This window comes from Mus pahari, chromosome 7 (assembly GCF_900095145.1).
Source record: "Mus pahari chromosome 7, PAHARI_EIJ_v1.1, whole genome shotgun sequence".
In the NCBI taxonomy this organism is placed as follows: Eukaryota; Metazoa; Chordata; class Mammalia; order Rodentia; family Muridae; genus Mus; species Mus pahari.
This window is the reverse complement of record NC_034596.1, coordinates 7,069,364-7,088,646: the sequence shown is the minus strand read 5'-3', so window position 1 is coordinate 7,088,646 and position 19,283 is coordinate 7,069,364. Positions and strand designations below refer to the sequence as shown.

General features: G+C 45.2%; 1 protein-coding gene across 1 annotated transcript in view; it reads right to left on the bottom strand.

Annotated features, from left to right (window-relative positions):
• Window positions 1-18,301, bottom strand: part of Apob (apolipoprotein B) — a 37,965-nt gene extending 19,664 nt beyond the window's left edge. Inside the window, exons 1-18 of the mRNA XM_021202293.2 lie at window positions 18,099-18,301; window positions 17,730-17,768; window positions 16,601-16,716; window positions 15,326-15,471; window positions 13,150-13,303; window positions 12,347-12,502; window positions 10,771-10,895; window positions 10,030-10,115; window positions 8,576-8,795; window positions 7,611-7,838; window positions 7,261-7,378; window positions 7,007-7,153; window positions 6,263-6,474; window positions 5,774-6,011; window positions 5,186-5,362; window positions 3,697-3,888; window positions 1,777-1,944; window positions 1,097-1,308 (exon numbers count right to left, since the gene is read on the bottom strand). Of these exons, the coding sequence (XP_021057952.1) occupies window positions 1,097-1,308; window positions 1,777-1,944; window positions 3,697-3,888; window positions 5,186-5,362; window positions 5,774-6,011; window positions 6,263-6,474; window positions 7,007-7,153; window positions 7,261-7,378; window positions 7,611-7,838; window positions 8,576-8,795; window positions 10,030-10,115; window positions 10,771-10,895; window positions 12,347-12,502; window positions 13,150-13,303; window positions 15,326-15,471; window positions 16,601-16,716; window positions 17,730-17,768; window positions 18,099-18,180 (2,816 nt within the window). The 5' untranslated portion in view covers window positions 18,181-18,301. The remainder of the gene's footprint in view (window positions 1-1,096; window positions 1,309-1,776; window positions 1,945-3,696; window positions 3,889-5,185; window positions 5,363-5,773; window positions 6,012-6,262; window positions 6,475-7,006; window positions 7,154-7,260; window positions 7,379-7,610; window positions 7,839-8,575; window positions 8,796-10,029; window positions 10,116-10,770; window positions 10,896-12,346; window positions 12,503-13,149; window positions 13,304-15,325; window positions 15,472-16,600; window positions 16,717-17,729; window positions 17,769-18,098) is intronic.
• Between the last annotated feature and the right edge of the window lie 982 nt (window positions 18,302-19,283).

Sequence of the window (19,283 nt, the reverse complement as noted above, 5' to 3'; positions counted from 1 at the left end):
TCCTCTCCTCTCCCCTTCTCTTTTTTCCCTTTCCCTGTCTCCCTCCTCTCCTCTCTCTCCCTCTGTCTCTGTTTCCTATTTCAATGAAGGCCCCATCACTCCCCTCTCTTCTTTCTCTTTACCCCATAGCCCATTCTTTCTGGAATTGTCAAACACTCAGTTTTCTACTTCCTCACAATTTCTAGAGCTTAGCTTCTCTTTGCCCCACAACTGCTCATCTAACACAAACCCCTGACTCCTTTCAGTCCTAACTTCTAACAGCTCTCCAGTCCTATTTCCCTTTGACCGTTTTTGCTCGCCAGAGACACTAGCTCATCCTAATTATAGTCCTCAACTCCTTTGGCTTGAGAAGAGTCTACACTCTTTCCAGGGACTTAGCAGGCTAATCATGGTCCAAATGGACTACCCTTTCCCACTACAGCTTCCATGTACTTCCTGTGTTCTTTACTAACCCAGCTCGGCTTACCTCTTTGAGCCACTTTCTTTATCTCTGAGTCCATTACAAATGGACTTGCATGCTCCTTGCATGGACACCCACTCCTTTCTCCTTTGCTAGAGGAACTCTGCCATAGGCTTTCAGAAAGCGTTCTGACTTCCAAAGGCTTCGTGATCTTTGATTTCACAGTATACTGCCCTTCCTCTCGGCCAGTCCGTGACTCATTACTGTCATTTCCTTAAGTGCATGCCTTCCGTGTAGAATTAGAATCTAGAGGATCAGGGCCCTTGTGCATCTCCATCAACAGGATTGATACAAACTAGGCAATTAAGTGTTATTTCCAAGCAAGGAAACGAATGTGTTGAGGATACCATTCAAAGTGGAACTCTTAATGTAAGGCTGGATCCCATAATCATGTGATTATGAGATTAAACAGAACTCCATAGCCACATAGCTACTGACTAACCAGCAGAGGCTAAGTGTGATGAAGAGAGGCATAAAAACCTTTAGTGAGGTGTGTAAAGTAGAGTCAAGAGCAATCTTCTCCCATTTCCTGGGAACTTGTGGTACCCAATTGTTGTCTATCCTGGCTAACTCCTACAGAAACACACCCAATTCTTCCTTTCAAACAGGCCTGCTAGACCTTGGTGACAGAATTACCTGCCACTGAACAGCTTGACTGCCCTCTTTGGAGAAGGAATGATGACCTTCAGCTGCCCAGCCTTCAGGGCCACTCGAGCCTCCAGGCCCGACTCATGGAAGAAGTTGGTGTTCATCTGGACACCGCTCTTAGCGAAGTCTGGGATGATGGTGCCCATATTTGTCACAAACTCCAAGGACGCAGAGGGCTTTGCCACTAGCTCTGCCTGTATCTGGAAGTCAGAAGGTGACAAGTTCAGTTTTATGCAGTGCCTTGGCGCCCTGGCAGACAGCTCAACCCCTCTTTCTGAACCCTGGCTAATTCTTACCACAGGGACCACAACTGTGCTTTTAGGAAGAAAAGCTGGAACATTCATTTTCCCCAGAGCTAGGGTGCATTTCCTAGGACTAGGAAGAGCCTGAACTAACTTTAAGCACTATCGGATATAAAGATAACTAGGGTCTTCATTCATTGAGAGAACAGCTGGTTTCCCTTTCCATTACGGCATCTCAAGTAGAGATGCCGAGAGATGATATGTGCTGGTAGAAGACTAAAATTCCTCATAAAAATTAGCAAGAAGATTGCAGTTGTGATGCCCTTTGCCTTGAAGTGGAGCATGTCTTACACATGTGTCCAAGAATCCCACCCTGAAGGAAAAGAGACAGTCACTGATCTGATTGAAACGAATGCAGAGTCTTACATTGGCTAATTCCAGTCTTACACCAGCCTTGATCCCGGGGGTGAAGACTCCAGACGAGGACACTTGCAGCTGTAACCCTGCTCCAGTCGGGAGCTCAAAGGCATTCTCCATGAAGATGTAGTGGAGAAACAAGTCATTCTTTGACCCTTCTCTGATGGCCTGTGCAACCTGAAAATCCAACAAGAGACAACAGTCTACAGTAAGGTGGATGTGGGTGAGTGGTGTTAAATGTGGTCTCTTAAATGCCACACAGTAATGCCTCTTTATTTAGAAAGAGGGGAGCTAGAACATTTTAATTATTTGGAGGATCTGCTGAATGTAAGTTCATGGTTACTGGTGTCAACACATCAGGCATAAGCAGTTTCTCTGGCTTGAATGTCACGTCATTTTAAACTGCTGATTTAGAGGTCCCTAGCTGAACCTCACAGCTTTATGAACTTTAAGTATGATGTATGACATTATTCTCCTCTTGTAAAAATTTGATTGCAAATGAGATTTTTACCAGAAGTGTATTATATTATGGTAAAGTCAACTTTGGGAAAGTTAGTGGCTGTGAGGCAATGTCTGTGTTAATATACATCAAATCTTGCTTTATTTTATATAATATTTCCACAAAAGAACTTGAGACTTGTGTTCGTTTTCTTTCTTCCTTTCAAAATGCATGAGGTGGAACCCAGGTTTTTCAATGCTAGGTGACCTCTGTGTCGCTGAGTTACACTCCCAGCTCTTAAGACTTCTGTTCTTAAAGCAAACATGATTATTTATCTAATCATAGGGAACACATTTGTATCTTTCCCCCCTTTTTATGATGAACTTATATAATGTAGATATAACACAAATGTCAATAGTGGGTTACAGTTCGCTAAAAACTTTATTTTATAATAATTGTATCATTTCAATATTTGCAAAAGCTGCCAGCCTAGGTGGAGGAAGGTATGCTGAAAACTGTTTTCTAATAAAAATAAAAGATCAAACTAATATGCTTGGAAGATACAACTATTATGATGGCTTTGTTTCCAAGTGGTACCAGGTTTTTAGATAATAAGAATCATTATTATCTTCTTAAGTAGAGTTTTATGCATATAGGGTGTGTGTGTGTGTGTGTGTGTGTGTGTGTGTGTGTGTGTGCACATGTGCCCTTATGCGTACTTATGCATTTAACTGTGAGGCCAGAAGTTAATGTAGGTGGTTTTCTTTACCATTCTCTGTTCTTTGGCAAGGTCTCTCACTGAAGCTTCCCTGTTTTGGCCAGGCTAGCTGACCAATGAGCTCCCAGAATCTGCCTGCCTCTTACCTCAGCACTTGGACCATTATGGGAATGTCTGTGCCTGGCATTTACTCGGGTGTTGGAGATTCAGCGTCAGGCCCTCATGCTTATATAGCAACCGCTTTACCCACTGAGCTATCTCCCCAGCCACTTTACCTTTTAAGACAGTGTGTACATGTATATGCATATTTACGTGTGTGCGTATGTATGTCGGTGTCCATGTACATGCATGTAAGTGCATGCATATCTATGTGTGTGTAGCCCATATTAACCACTGATGTCATTCCTCAGAATACTGTTCATCTTTGGTTTTGGATACCGTGTCCCTCACTTTGACTTGGAGCTTGCTGGTTTGGCTATGCCGGTCTGCCATTAAGTCCAAGGGATCTGCCTGTGTCTGCCTTCCCAGTGCTTAAATTATCAGCGTATGCCACCACCATATGCCTTTTCAATGTAGTTTCTGGGGTCAGAAGTCAGGTCAGTCTTCCAATCAGGTCAAACTTGGTTGATTGAGTGCCCTTCTTAGCCCTCAAATGTCCTCTTTACTGATATTCGGGGCAAACTTGTGTTTTGAAGGTTATCTAAAAATGTTCTCAGGTTTGTGAGGCTGGTGGATCTAAGACAAGAGCTCTGGCAAGACCCGGGTCACTTACCATCTGGGGGATTCCCTGCAAAGTTTGCGCACCATTCAGCAGCAGCTTCCCTAGGACTTGGAGGTCTTGGAGCTTGACAAAGCTTAGCTCTTTTCCTAGGATGCGGAGATAGGCCCTGGCTTCAGGAATTTCTTTAGATTTCAGATCTTTGATCAATTTGTCCACAATGGGCATGATTCCATTCACCATGTCCTAGGATTTTAGTAACAAAATATCGAATGAGATACCAGTTCTCCCAACACTTACAGATTCCTCAGGCCAGTCTACCTACTCAAACTCATGACTTCACTACAAGTGTGGTCAAAATACAGGACGGGTATAAGAACTGAGCTCCACCTTTTAGTGAAGGAGACCTCTTCTAAACAGAGATGGAGAGTCACAAGCACTTTTCAGGGATAGGAGTGTTTTCAAAGCGATGCTTGACTTGAAGGATAAGTAGGAGAACTCCTGTTCTCCAGGACGCTAGGATCCCTTGGGATCCTTAAGTTAGAATGTTCTCTGTTCCCCTCCCTTGCTTAGTGCACTATCCCTTTTCTAGGAATGAGTGCTAGGGATTTCTTGAGAAAAGGTGGCTATTATATAGATCAGATGGAAATATGAAAAACATGTGACTACAGATCCACAACTAGACACAAACAAACAACTCTGAGAATTGACATAAGGCATCAGGAAGAAGATCCCAAATGGATCAGCTTTTGGTGGAGGTCAGAAATCAGAAGTTAACCACAAGTTAACTTGAAAACAAGCTATGGCCCTACTTCTAAGCCTTAAATATACACCTATGTTCCCTGTAGTCTTGTTAAAATGGGGTCTGATTCAGTAGAACTTGGGTAAGCCCAAGAACCATCATTTCTAACAAGTGTTTTTTTTTTTTTTTTTTTTTTTTTTTTTTTTATGGTGCCAATCACAATCAGAACAACAAGAAACTCCAGCATGTACAATCTAGTTTCTACTCCTTAAAATAATAGTTCCTTGCCAGCTTCAAGGTGAACTTTGTTCTCACTGGCCAATGCACTGAGTGACAGGTGAGGACAAGTTGTTAATTATGATGAAAATACTAGCATAAAATTTATAATTGTCTGCTTATTGAACAATCAGTAATAATATCATGGACCATGTAACTTATTTCATATAGTCATTAAGTGGTGATGTGAACTATGGATTGCTATTAATACCTCGTTGATCTAGAAACAGGTCAGTTACATGTAATATCAGGCAACCTTGCCAAGGGTGCATGGCTTGGTGTGCATCCAAACTCTTGTCTGATGTGGCACACTCTTAATCATTCACTGGAGTGCCTCCAGTGGACCTTGTTCCCACTAAATTTCCAAGATGCCCTTTCTTAGTCCCATCCAAGTGTCTAATATATAGTCACAGTGACCATTTCAGGCAGGTAAAACTTTAATTGCTTCTAGGCATAGAGATGAAGGTCTGGCAATGAAACCCAATGCTTCCCTTAAAAAAAAAAAGGTATTTAACAAACACATACCTGTTCATGCTTGTCACCTGTAGTATAGCCAAAGTGGTCCACCAAGACCTTGGAGACACCATCTGGAACTCGACCATTGACCCAATACAAAGCCTTGTTGACACTGTCTGGGAAGAATCCTTGCTTACCAAAAAGTGCTTCCAGTGTTGGCTCAAACCCCTTTCCTTCTAAACCAACCTGAGAAAGAAAACCAGGCGAAATATGCCATTAGACTTTTGGTTGTACGGCAGCTCCTCTCTCCCCATCCCAGCCATTTAAGCTCATGTAATTAAACAGGCAGCAGATGAACATGGCAGAAACACTTGAAGGAAGTTGTTTACTTAAATCTCACTAGACTCCTAGAAGACACCACTAAGGACCAGAAAGGATAAATAATTAAGGATTTAGAGTTGGGATCAGATGCAGGGTTTGATGGGGGGAGGAATCATGTGGAGACATTTTTCTAGGGTTTGGGTTCTAGGGAATGCTCTGAGACATAACTTTGTCTCGATGTAGTCTAAGGACTCCTGCTTCAGATGACCCCTAGTGGAGACAGATGGTATTGTACAGAATGGGCAAAGGACACTGAGCTCCTTCAGTCACACATACCTCAAAGAGATCAAGTGAAGCAAGCCCGAAGACTGTGAGGGTTGTTTTCAGCATGCTTTCTTTGGGAAGGTAACTGTTTGGATCAAATATAAGATTCCCTTCTATTTTGACTGAGACTGGGTCGAACATTGGGAGAGAAGCAGATTTAGAAATCTGATAGTTTCGGGAAAATTTTCTGAAGTCCATGATCGTTGGAAATTGAGAATCCTCCAGAGCATTCTTGATCAAAATTTTCAGACTGAATGAAAAGAAAAAATATACTTTGAGTCAGAACCCTATGTCACTTGTCTATTGTTACCTCATGTCCCAAGCACATATGAATTTCTAATGGCAACTAAGGTATATGGAGTTATATGGCCCCAAACTTTGGTTCAAGGTCTGTGCACATCACTTTAAGTGTCCATGAAGACAGGCAGTGACAGAATGGGGGAACTGGTATCCCAACCCAGGATTCTCAGTGGCTGATGGGGGAAAATGATTCTCACTTACTCTTGGACATACAGTTCTTCTGAGTTCAAGATGTTGGCAATGTGAGATGCCACAAAGTTCTTCACCTGTTCACTCTGTTCCCATTGGAGAAGTTGGGCAATTTTGTTAATATCTGATGAGGAAGGGCCCTTCATCAGCAAGAGATAGGCAGCCAGTCTCTTCTCCACGGGAGCGGCACCATTTACAAATGTATCAAAAAGGATCGTTCGGACCTGCATTGGAAGAGAATATTGAGATGGCTTTCTTTTGGTCAAGACAGAGCATATCTGCTGGATGCTGGCTAGCATGTCTGCCAGCACATGTTTATGAGAAGTCTAATCTCTTTCTAAAGTGGCTGCAAATGATGATACCTATTCTTCTTCAGTGTCCCACAGGGTGACCAGCCCAAGGAAAGGTCCCCAGAAGATTTGTATAGAATATGTGCTGAGCTCAATCTCATTACAGCACACAAATCATGACCAACTTGTGACTTGCTTGTAGACCTGCCACTTAAGAGCAATTTGTCTTAATGTAGGGTAGCATGTAGCAACATAAAATGTGTTCTACCTCATGAATTAGCTTCAACGTAGTGTGTCTTTCATGTCCACAAAGTACTAGGATGTCAATGGGTTTATTGAAACTAACACATAGATGATGGTACTGGGAAACCCAGCTGGTGAACCAGATAATGGGTTGTCTTTACACTTCCTGAATCTTGTTGATCAGCATCAACTTTCACTTTTAGAGCCACACAGTGAACTTCACCTCATCTCCCAGTTCCATCTTCCTCAGGGCCTGGATGGCAGCTTTCTGAATCAGCAGAGATGGTTTTGTGCTTCTCACACAGTTCAGGACTGAGGACTTGAGGGCTGGCATTACTTGTTCCATGGTTCTGCCCATATTTCCAATGACCTTCATTGAAGAAATGAAACAAGAGCTCATCTCAGTGCAGAAATTAGGGCTTTCCAGGATGGACATTTTTGAAATGATGTATATAATGCAAAATACGGAAAGAATACCCTCAGAATCAAGAAGGTGTGGTCTTCATTGCCCGTGCATTCATTGTCAATCTGTTTCATCAGGTAACCAGCAATATCCTGCAGAACTGGGCTCCTTGAATGGTCCACATCAAAATAGCTACCAAGTTAAAATAAGTAAGAGGGATAGTTAAACCTTCTTTTTAAAATCCAAACTCCTGTTTGCTAATTCTTATTTCAAGCTGTCTCTCTCGAATCGAGCAATAGAAAAATGGGAGAAAGTGCTAGGATTTAAAGGTGGAGAAAGTGCCAGCATGAAGCAGAGATTTGAGGCTTCTTTTTTCTCCCAGGACAAGAGATGTAAGATAGATCACGGAAAGGTGGAGTCTCACCTGTTAACCACGTGGCTCAGTGCATATAGGGTGGCTCGGCTCTGCTGCTCCCTGGCAGTGTTAAAGATTTCCTGCAGCCTCTGTGTTGAGGGATTTGGGATCAGAGCCATCAGGTAGGTAACAATGTCAACCAGGAGGGGGTGAGCCTTCTCAGTTTTCAGCCACTGGAGGATGTGAGTATAGCACTGTGGCTGTCCACACTGAACCAAGGCTTGTAAAGTGATGGGGCTGAGAAGAGACATAGAGAGAGAGTTGCACAGAGGACCCTCACGACAAATCCAGTATCCTCAGCACCTGGCATATGACCTGCCAGGAGACTACTTACACAACCTTCTCCACTACCCAGAGCTAACCATCTTTCACACTAGAGCTTGGAGTCCAGTAATCCTGATGGCTTCCTCCACGATGTCTTCCCTAGGGAAGCTACCACTACAGAAACATCATGGAGGGACGCCAAAGGACCCCCAGACCTGAAGCCAATGAGTACTGTTATCACTATCCTTTTGTGGCAACATAGACTGTGCCTTGTCAGCATAAGCACGGGCCATTCCTGGCCTCAGTTCCTCCTGTGAAGCTTCTTAGCACATAGAACAAGTATTATCTGTTACAGCGAGTGGAGAAATTGTTCTGTTTATCTGAGTTCTCTTTCTGCTAGCCTTAAAGGTTCAATGGAGATCCTTATGGTGCTCACAATGGAATTAGGAATTAGAAGATGCCCATAAAATGTTAGGGTTATACAGTGCTCTTGTATGTTAGTATCCGGATGCATGTATACCTTCATGCTGTGTGTCTCTTGCCTACAAAACTCTAAGCAACTTAGATGGCGGATCATCCGGCAGTAGGTATTAGCCAATTAACTGGTTATGCGAGTTAACAATGAGATCGTTTCCAAGATTCTTGGGCGAAAGGTTCTGCGGCTTTCACAGGTCATTTGATAGTTTGATTTGTAACCTTTAAAGACCTACCTGGACACTTCAATCAGCTGTGGCAAGAGGGATGTGATTTCTTCACCAGTGAGGCCTCTCAACTCGGTGACCAGTCTATTGAAGAGGTTTGCTCGCTGAGCATTCTGCTCTGAGATGGACAATTTTTTCATTTCTTGAAGGGCCTTCAAAACAGCATCAGCCTGCTTTGGGGATGACGTGGACTTGGTGCTCTCAAAGGCCAGACCCACCCGGTTGGTACCTGGAAGAAGAGAAGTGTCAAGGAAGGTTTACTTCTGTATGTAGCTCAACGTCTTTGTGGACTGTAAACTGGAAATGGCAGAGGTATCAGCGGAGGGGAAAAGAAAAGGCAGTGACTATGTCATCAACTCTTACTGGACATCAGACTCTGAGCTGGGTGTTTTCATTCACTCACCACTGACTTTTTGAAGGGGGAATGTTCTATAACTCAAAGAGAGGAGACGGGAAATAAGTGAGCAACATAATTTGATAATTCTTCCAAAAAACCTTATTATTTATTTATTTATCTGTATCTCTGTATGGATTTGTGTGCATAAATGCAGATACCCACAAAGGGCAAAACAGGGTGTCAGATCCCTTTAAGTTGGAGTTTCAGGAACTTGTGAGCCATCCAGAGGGAGTTCTAGGAACTGAACTCAGGTCCTCTGGAAGAGCAACATGTGATCTTAACTGATAAGCCATTTCTCTAGTCCTATTACTTTGAGAATTCTTACCCAAGAACTCTCTAGGAGTGTGAGGTCAACCTGGAGATGAATCCAAGTTTGTGTGAATCTGGTATCAGATCATCCTGTGCTATACAGAATAACTGCATTTTTGTTAGATATGAATCATAATGTAAACATCTGGGTTTCCCGAGGGTCTTAGGCGACTTCTGTGAAAGGGACATTTGATCCCAAAGGAGTAATGGACCATGGGTTGAGAACCACTAGTCTGTGGGATGGACATATAAGCATGTGTCCCTACCATCTGAACTCACAGGATCTACCAACCAAGAAAACAATAAAATAATGCACAAATCCAAGTGTTGACAGACCAATATACAAAGCGTTGCTGCCCTGGGGTTAGACTTTTTAGCTCTAAAGATCAACACCTTAGATTACTGCCTGGTCTGACTCTGAAGTTCCTTTGCTGCTGGCCCTACATCATCTGGAATGGGTCTGAGTCTTATAAATGTATGATGCCAGTGCTACCAGAGTGATCACATTCAACCCCGTCTTCTAGTTTCTTACTCATAAACTACCAGACAGTTGGATATTGCCCCCCTTTCCTTTGTCTCACAATCCTTTAACATCCTCTGAAATGCTCTCTCGATAGTTGTAGTCCAGTGGCCAGAACACCAGAGTCCACATCACTTATTGGTCTGCGGACATTTAACGGGGAACACACTAAGAGCTCAGCCATGAATGACACCCTGTGAATAGATTTCATGGCACCCAGGGGACATAAAGTCTTACCTTCACTGAAGAAGCGAGTGTTGATCTTAGGTGTGTCTTCAAGACTCAGTTTCTGTGTAACACGTGTCATGATCCCATACTTATTCCTGGTAACACAGGAAGTACATTGCATCATGGGTGACCAGTTCTTGAGATAATGTTATTCTTTTCAAGTTGAAAGGTCTCCATCTATTCTGCTGTCCCCATTCTGCCCACCTTTCAAAGGATGTTGAAATCTATACATCTTGATCCTCCAATGGGTGGTGCCCGCCACTTCCTGCTCACACTATCTTTTATTATACTTTATGCCAATCTAGAATTCCCAAAGGGTTGGGACTATAGCCCAGCCTTAAAACTTTTTCCTAACTCCCACAGCACAGTCTCATGGACATAGCAATTCTCTAAATGTTAATTGAATGTCAGTTTTTAACATGGATTTGGATGTATAAGTCTCTGTTGGAAAATCCCAAATCCTTCACAAAGCTCTTTTAAACTAGGGCATCATGCAATGAACAATTCACATTTTTTTCTGGATCTATAAGCCTTTAAGGTCTGAGTCTGAGATACCTTTTGTTGGTCTCAAATTGTTCCACTTGCTTGAGACCTTTCTGGCAAATTCCCTGTGATCTTAAAAGCAGGACAGAGATGACAGCCTCTGCCTTGTACCTTCCACAGCTTTCTCTAAGCCTATCCTAGTCTGGAACTGGGCACTGCTCTACCACCCCATTAAATGATGGGTATTGGAAGCAGCAGGTAACCTACTTGTAGGAGAAAGGCAGGAAAAGATGCTGCTCATCACAGACAGCTTCAGACACATGCTTTCTCTTGGGATCCAGGGTGTACTGGCAAGATTGGCTGCTGCTGATAAGAGTTGACAAGGGGTGGACCTGTGCACAGGATCAGAGGAAAGCATTTTGATTAGTCCCTGGGATTTCAAGCTGACTCTTCTGCCATAGGGCATTGTCTTCAAGGAAGTAGAGGATAGAAGTCTGCAGCACTAGTGAAAGGAAGAGAACTCCACAGCTGACATTAGCCAAGAGGACATAAGACAGCATGCTCAGGGATGAAACTCCATCCCAGTGGAGTGTCCATCATGTATAGCGTGTACCCTGCATCCTGCATTATCTCCCATGCACATGTCCACCTTGAAGCTTCCGTTTATAAAAGCTTTTTAGTTTTTCAGCTTTCTTCCACATCTTCTATGACTCAGCCCAGTGCAATAGGAGAATGAGAGATGCTTGATCTTTCCTGGTCAGGCCCAGGGCTGCTTCTCTGCATAGCTCAGTTCTTTTACCAACTATAGTATGTCCCTTACTGGTAGATGTATAAGCTTTGTTGCCATGTTAGTCTGGAAGCGTCTTGAGGGGAGGCTGCCCGTAGTTCATCTGATTCCCTCATTTGTTTCTTCCTTTCTTCTCAGTCTCTGTCTCTGTCTCTGTCTCTCTGTCCCTCTGTCTCTCTGTCTCTCTGTCTCTCTGTCTGTCTCTGTCTGTCTCTGTCTCTGTCTCTGTCTCTGTCTCTGTCTCTCTCTCTCTCTCTCTCTCTCTCTCTCTCTGTTNTCTCTCTCTCTCTCTCTCTCTCTCTCTCTCTCTGTTCTACCCAGAGTAAGGATGAACACAGAGTAGACTCTAAGAAAAGATGCCAAGTCAGTGCCTTGGCCTTGTCTAACTCTGGCCCTCATGGCATGGTCATCAGACCATCTCTTTCTAGCTTCAAGGACAAAGTATAGGAAGATTGGCAAGGATGGCAGGAATTGTTCAGTAGTTCATGTAGACTGAGACAACCTGTGATTTATGTCCTGCAATGTGTTGCAGGGACTGGGCAAACTCTGGGAACATGCACCATAGGACCCCGTGTAGCGTAGGCAGGACCTAGATAGAGGGCTTTAGCTCTACTTGGGATGGGGGAACAGGAAGCTGAGACACATTCAGGTCACTTCATGGCCTGAGGGAAATGAAAGAACATAGACCTCATAAGTTCCGTAGAGTGTACTCGCTCTGAACAACCAACTCTTGTCCTAAGTGACAGACCCAAGAGGGAGGAGAAGTGACAGCTATATCATCTTAGGGTTACCAGGACGATGGTTGGTGCTGTGACAGAAGGAGAGCAGGAAGGACCAAGCTGTGAGGTTGGAGTCCAGAACCCAGATCCAGTCCTGGGATAATTTCTAAGAGCCCTTCAGCCTTGTCAGTCCTCTTCATTTCAGGGTCTCACTGAAGTCTAAGTAGTGGATAAGCTGGGCAGGCTCTTCTCGGAGATTCCTACTAGCTAGAACATTCCAGAATTTTCCTAAGAAGGCTGTCGGTGAGTGTGTATGATGATACGGTGGGAGACTCACCAGGCCTTTGATGAGAGCGAGAGGGCTGACACTTGTGCTGATGGGCTGGAAGCCATCACACCGCTGCAGGTTTCTCTCTGTGGACATTTCTGTGGGCACGGCTCCCTTTCTTGAATTCACGATAACCTGAGTTGAGCAGTTTCCATACACAGTATCCTGTGGGAGCCCAAGATATGGTTAGGTACCCTCAGTGTGGGAGAACACCACCAGGTGCTTGAGAGGGACTCGGAAAGACATCTGGGCGTAGAGGCAGGAGGGAGATGGAGTGAGGGGGTTCCCTTTGCTCCCCATGCTCCCGGGCAGAGGGTGGCATTGCTGAGCCTGGCTGGCTGATATTGGGGGGGGACAGACTCACGAGGGTCAGTTCTAAGGGCAGGACCAGGCAGAATGAGTCTCTATAGTCCAAACATAGTGGAGTTGAGAGCTCAGAGCATAGGCAGAGCTCAGGAATTTTCTTGTGTTTGAAGTGCATTGCATTCATACACAAGGCTTTCCTGTGTTATGATATGGGCACAGGAAAACAAACAAACAAACCCTGAATCATAGCTGGTGGAGTAGTCAAAAGTCCAGGAAAAAGGTTTAAAATTAGACCCAACCCCATCAAAATGTTAAAGAAAGTCTATCAGTAAGCTCTGGGGACATGGGGAACTATGACCCCTGGTACTTGTACCAATCTAGGGTTCCCCAGGTAACTGCTATACATCTCATCAACAGGCAGTGTATTTTATGTAAGCTGAGGTTGGCCTCTGACATGTGAAGAGGACTTTGAAAAGTCCACGATCGTCATGCTTATACATTCTCACCAGGAACAGCTCCTGTTGGTCCTCTGCTGTCTCTGGGGGGGCCAGAAGAGCAGAGATGATGCCCCTCTTGATGTTCAGGATATATTTAGGTTCATCCTTGTCAGGGTAAAGGACAATCTGTTCCCCTTCAGGAATGGCCAGCTTGAGCTCGTACCTGCCCAGGAGAAAGGAGTCACATGTTCACAGAAAAGCCATTTTTCCACTGCGAGCCCATAGGGGGAGCCAGGACTTAGTAAGCTCCTCTGTGGTTCTTATTCTTCCACTGCGAGCCCACAGAGGGAGCTGGGGACTTGGGAAGCTCCTCTTTCTGTATACATACGTTCCCCTTCCTATACATTCCCCCAAAGTCTTCAAATAGTGGTAAGATTTTTTTCCTCGCCTTTTAAAATTTTTTTGTCTGGGCTAATCCCCCACCCCATCTCTGCTCCTCACATCTTCCTCCAGTCTCACTGTCTCTATGGGCATCTCTATGAGTCCTTCAACATAAGCACCTGTTCATACAATTCCATACAGACGCGGGAGGATGACAACACAGACTTCGCCATGTTTTACAGAAAGGACACTGCACTATGCGTGCTTTCTTCATCTTGATTTTGATTTTCTTATTTAATTATACTCTGGGAGCATCTGAACCACTTGATGTAACTCCACTAGAGTCTTTACTAAACTTTACATAGCATTTTGTTCTTTGGTTCTATCCGGTTCCTTAAGCATTGCACCTGGAGAGCACTGCCACCCTCTCTTCCTGGATTTCTTTTGTGGTCACTCAGATGATATTGAAATAAACACCCACATACATCTATTTTCACACATGACTGCTTTTATGTAGATGGGACAGAGTTCTAGAGATGAGAATTGTTATGTCAAAGTACAAATATTATCAACCGGATATATAAATATCGGTATTGCCCTGTGGCTTTCTACCACTAGTATATGAAAATATACTATTCTTCCCTGTAGCAATGAGTACCATCTCAACTTCTGTAGCTTAATGGCTGTGGAGTGAGAAAGCCTCTCCTAATCTGTGATTTACATTTCTCCACTGCCAGTGAATCTGAGCTGCTCTTCATACATTTGTCAGATGTTCACTCTTTCATCCACTCTCAGGCCAAGATGGAAGTTCAGGTTAACTTTGATCTTGGGGGCTGCTTTCCTCTTGGGGATTTCATGAGCTGTCAAGGCTCTGGTTAAGTTGACAGGGGAAGAGAACCAGGTCCATCTCCCACAGCTCTAAACCTCTCAGAATATTCTAGACACAGCAGCACAAGCCCGGCAAGTCCTTGTGGTCAGGAGGAGGGGTCTCCTGTGTTTATAGCTGAGAAAGGACCACAGAGTAACTTCCACTCTCTCCTCCCACCACAGCTTTTCCCCTCATCTAAGTCTCTAAGTAAGATGTTCTGACGGAAGACAGGGGCATGTTTTGCCTATTTCTCAGGGAAAGGACTAGGTTTTGACATTTAGCAAATCTAAAAATAGGCAAAGGAAGGTATTCCCCCTCCTACCATGTTAACATCCCTGCATCTACCTGTATTCCATACACATAAGATTTCCTAAACTAAGTGGTGTAAGGCAAGGGTGGTGTTGAAAATACTTATTGTACTGCACTGTCACTGATGTGTTGGGAGAGATGTCAGCTGTAAATGACAACACTGGTCTGCAGTGCACAGTGGCTGCATAGTGGGTAGGAGACTGCTAAGGTACCGCTGGCCCTTTGTCCTGCATTGAATAGATGCCACACTCTCAAACACACAGGGGTCCACACAGCCTTATGATCTCAGAGCAGCAACTGCTGCCTGATCCACCTGAAGACCCCCAGGCATCCTCCTCGTTCGATTCTATAAACAAGATCTCACTTGTTTAAACAAACCATCTCAGCTTTATAGTCTCAAAAGTGCTTCAACCAGGAGATCTGTTAGAAGAACAATTTAAATGATAATCAAGGGAACTTAAGTAGAGGAGAGTCAATAATACTTCCCTGTTTTAGATAGACGTGAAATTTCACAGCATCCTGATCTGTGATATGCACTGAATACAGATGTTAGCGCTCAAAGGTACGCCTGACATGAGCACACACACTTGTATCCCCACGGACCCATGCATATTTGCATGTACCATGGTCAACTCATGTAGCGTTCACAAAGCTCAGATACTTAAAAGACATAAACCCAGACCTTACCTGGACATGGCAGTTGCAAACTCTTCAGAGTTCTTGGTTTTCTTCATCAAGGCCTTGCCCTCAGGGTTGAAGCCATACACCTCTTTAAGGGTACACTGGTTGGTCCTCATGATGAAACCACAGATTTGGGGAACCTCCAGCTCTACCTGAGAACAGAAAGTAATAATACACTGAGGTTCTCCATCTAGAGTAGGAGATATTTCTGCAGCCCAGTCTCCAATCAGGACATGGAGGGAAAAGTATTTGGGAATATGGTCACAGAGTCACCAGAACCACATGTTCTAAACACATCTCATGGATCCCCCATGTCTCGGCTTAGCTTTCTTTCTTCTTCCTATGTTAAAGATGTTTATGTTTACATCTCTTATGCATGGAAAGGAGAATGTCCTTGTGTTGGTTTTAAATGTACTCACTTTACATGTAAAGAGTTTGGGGTGATTGCTTAGCAGAAATGCAGAGTGGAGTGAGACTTAAGAAAACAAAATAAAGCAAACAAAAATAAACAGCCAGCAGGAAAAGCGAATGTTTTCCTGACATCGTTTCCCCAAACTTTATCTATGGGCCTGACGAGAGCTTCCTATGTGGGACCCTTGGTTGTTTTCTGGAACTATTTAAGAACATTCCAGCGAGATGGAGAAGCCTGTGTTTGTGTTGTGTGATCTAACGCAGCAGCATGAGCCACAGGTGGGTGTTGGCCGGTGAGAATGGCCAGCGAGAATAAAAGTTGCATTTATCCAACTTAAATGGCCACAGGTGGCCAATGCCCACTGCGTTTAACTCTATAGACCAGCACCATGGACCAAGAGAGAAGAGGATAACTTAGCAAATGGATTTCTCTTCCCCACACAGACCTCAATAGCAGCTCTTGGCTATGCTTTATGAGAACAGACAGGAGTCTAGCAAGTCTCTTGAGAAGCAGCATATCGTTTGAACAAACCAGGTATTTAAATGTTTCTCCATATTATGCTTGACACCGTAAATGCTGCATGCCCAGCGTTCTCCTGCAAGGACCACCTTCTTTTCTGTACTCACTGGCTCTCTCTCATGGTCAGGTCTACATGCCAATCCTGCTGGCTTCCTAGACCATGCCCTCCAATTACGCTTTGGAAGCTCATGGGAGGAAACCTTGGCTGGAAATTTGGAAGTCTCTTCATTCAAGTGGGGTATTGTCAGTTGAGGTGCTGGGCAGTGCTAGAAGGTTCTATGAGCCCCCCCCCCCCAGTGGAACAAGGCTGGGCTCCAGCTGCAGGTTCCTCCAGCCCTTGTCCTCCGTACCTTACAGTTGATCTTGGTGGCACTTCTGGAGTCAGCTGTGCCCTGGACACCGCTGGAACTTTCAGCTTCATAGTTGTACATGTACTTCCGGAGGTGTTTGAATCGAGTTGCGTCTTCTAAAGTGAAGAGGAAATACGTCAGCCCTGAAGATGAAACAGCTCTCCAAAGGCAGCCGCTGCTGGGCAGAGTGGGACTGTGGCACAGGCGATTAAGGCCATCGAGCACAAGTTACTTGTGCTTGACTTTGCACTACACATCAGTTGTGTCTATAGATTTAACATCGCCACTGTTTTGGCTGAGTATGGTGTTTAAATCATTTGGGATTCCTTGAGTAGATCGTCTAGAGTACACAAAAGGGAGGGCCAAGCATCGGTTAAATGGAACTGCGGAAATCCATGTGAAGACCCTTTGAAAATTTAAGTTATCAAAGGGACAGGGCTAAGTGTTCTCTCAGTTTGAAAATGCTATCATGTGACTAGAACCTATGAAGTGCCGGAGACAAAGTTAGCTGTTAAGGGTATCTGGTTGACTTCCAGATAAAAGAAACTTCTGGAAGATTCCACTGTCCATGACAGGAATTTTTTGATTGTGAGAAAAATATAACTTGGTTAGGAACCCGGATGTAGTACTGCCATATGGCCACCAGATGGAGATGCTGCCCCATCAGAGGAGAGGCCAACCCTAGCGCTCTGCGGAGGAAGCTGGGTATTGCGGCAAAGCCTGATCCTCTGACCCCTAGGGTAGAGTAAATAGGAAGGGGTGGAGGGGTCTGGATCTGCACAAAGGTTAAAGTCGGCATTTCTTCATCCTCACATACTCTGAATCAGTGATTAGTCAGTGATAAACAGCACAGTAATGTCTCTCTACAGTGCTCACAGTCTGATGGCTACCCCACCTCAGGACCAAGCCGTGGAACAAACCAGAAGGGTAATAGAGAGAGAGCAGAGCTCCTTTGCTGGAGGAGTCTGGGTGCACGGAGACTGAAAACCTTCACTTGCAGGGGTCTGAGCAGCGCTTTCTAATCCCAGCAAGTGGGTACTACGTGGAAGGAACGGGTGCAGAGGAGGGCGGATGGAGAGGAGAGTCAGGGTGGGAAGTACCCAAGGCGTCTAGTGAAGAAATGCCTTACTTGGACAGTTGAAGCTGAAGTTTTCCAGGACTTCATCTTCTGTAAGAGAAAAGGAGAACCTTGGCTTTCTCGTGTTTTCCAGTGGGTTCCAGGGCTTGACAGGAGGGAGCCCTCACAGCCTTAATTATTTTAGGGCTATCCGGAGCCTTCTTTCTTACTCTTATAGTGCCCTCACCTGGAGCCCAGGGGAGCCTGCTAGATCACCCCCTTCCCTAGGACCCGTGAGGCTGCCTTCTCTCTCACCAACCCAAGCTACCTAATAGCCAGCCTGCCACCAGTTTCTACCCCTGGATGTAACTGGTGGTCTGTAGCACAGCCCAGTGCTCTGTCCCCATGCTGGCCTTCTCCCAGGCTTCCACTCTAACTCACGAGCCCAGACGCTGGTGTCCAAGAACAGCAGCAGGAACAGCAGCAGCAGCGGCGCCCGCGGGGCAGGCTTTCGTGGGCCCATGGCCGATGGATGGGTGGGGTGGCTTCCTGGCTGTGGCCTGGCCACGGGCCTAGCCCCTGCTGCTTGCTCTACAGGGTCTTCGGAGGCGGCGCTCAGGCAGGTACTTGATCTACTGCAGGCACTGAGGAGACTGCCTGGCCCTTTGAAAAGTGCTCCATTTATAGGAGGCGCTGGCTTAAGGAGAATTGCCAAAGGTCCAAAGGGCACGGCCCGGGCCTGTTTGCTTTTCCATACAAGCGCGTTTCTAGGTGGATAAGACTGGATCTGATGGGGGTCTCACTGCTGGTTCAGCCGCCACCTGGGGCTTCCCCCAGGAACTTGTGCTTTTTTCCCCTCAGGGGGTCGTAGGTCAATAGTGGACTTACTATCCTGTGAGCATGCACTGACTTTCTTCAGGAGACCACCAAGCATAGGGACAACGTCATACCCTGTACCCTGCTCCTGCTCTGACTTCAGAGCCTTTAGAAATTTGTTCTTAAGGTACTGGTGGGGCTTCTTCCTAAGCTCATTCCCATTTCGGTGGACTTTGGTTTTGAATAAACAATCCGGTCCTGACCAATTTAGCCAAGTACAGGTGGCTGTGAGGAGGGAAGAGAAAGGGGAGAGACAACCTGGGAAGTCTGGTGTGTGCTTGGGTTTGGTGTCCAAGTCTCCCAGAAAACTAGTGAAGAGGGGGTACCCAGAGAAGACCAGCTCTCGGGGTCCACTGTGGGCAGCGTCAGTCATAGAAGAAAGCTGGTGGGGGTGGAATTGTGATGGTCTGGAAGGCGAATGTCTGTGATGGGCTGTGTGGTCTAAGCGCCTCCAATCTAGTGTCGAGGCAATCAGTCCCAAAGAGAGGAAGCTGCGGGTGAGCAGTTGAGGCAGGGCATGGTGAACATTAATCTGTGTGGGTGTTTGGAGCCTGAGGGTATTTGGGAAGGAGTGGAAATAGGTCGTAGCCTAGGGACAAAAGTCGGTACAGTATGTCAGGTGTGTGTGTGTGTGTGTGTGTGTGTGTGTGTGTACATGTATATATAGGTTCATGGGCATGCACATACAGATGTGCATGAACCTGTGTGTATACATGCATACAGAGGCCGTAAGTTAACCTTGAGTGTTTT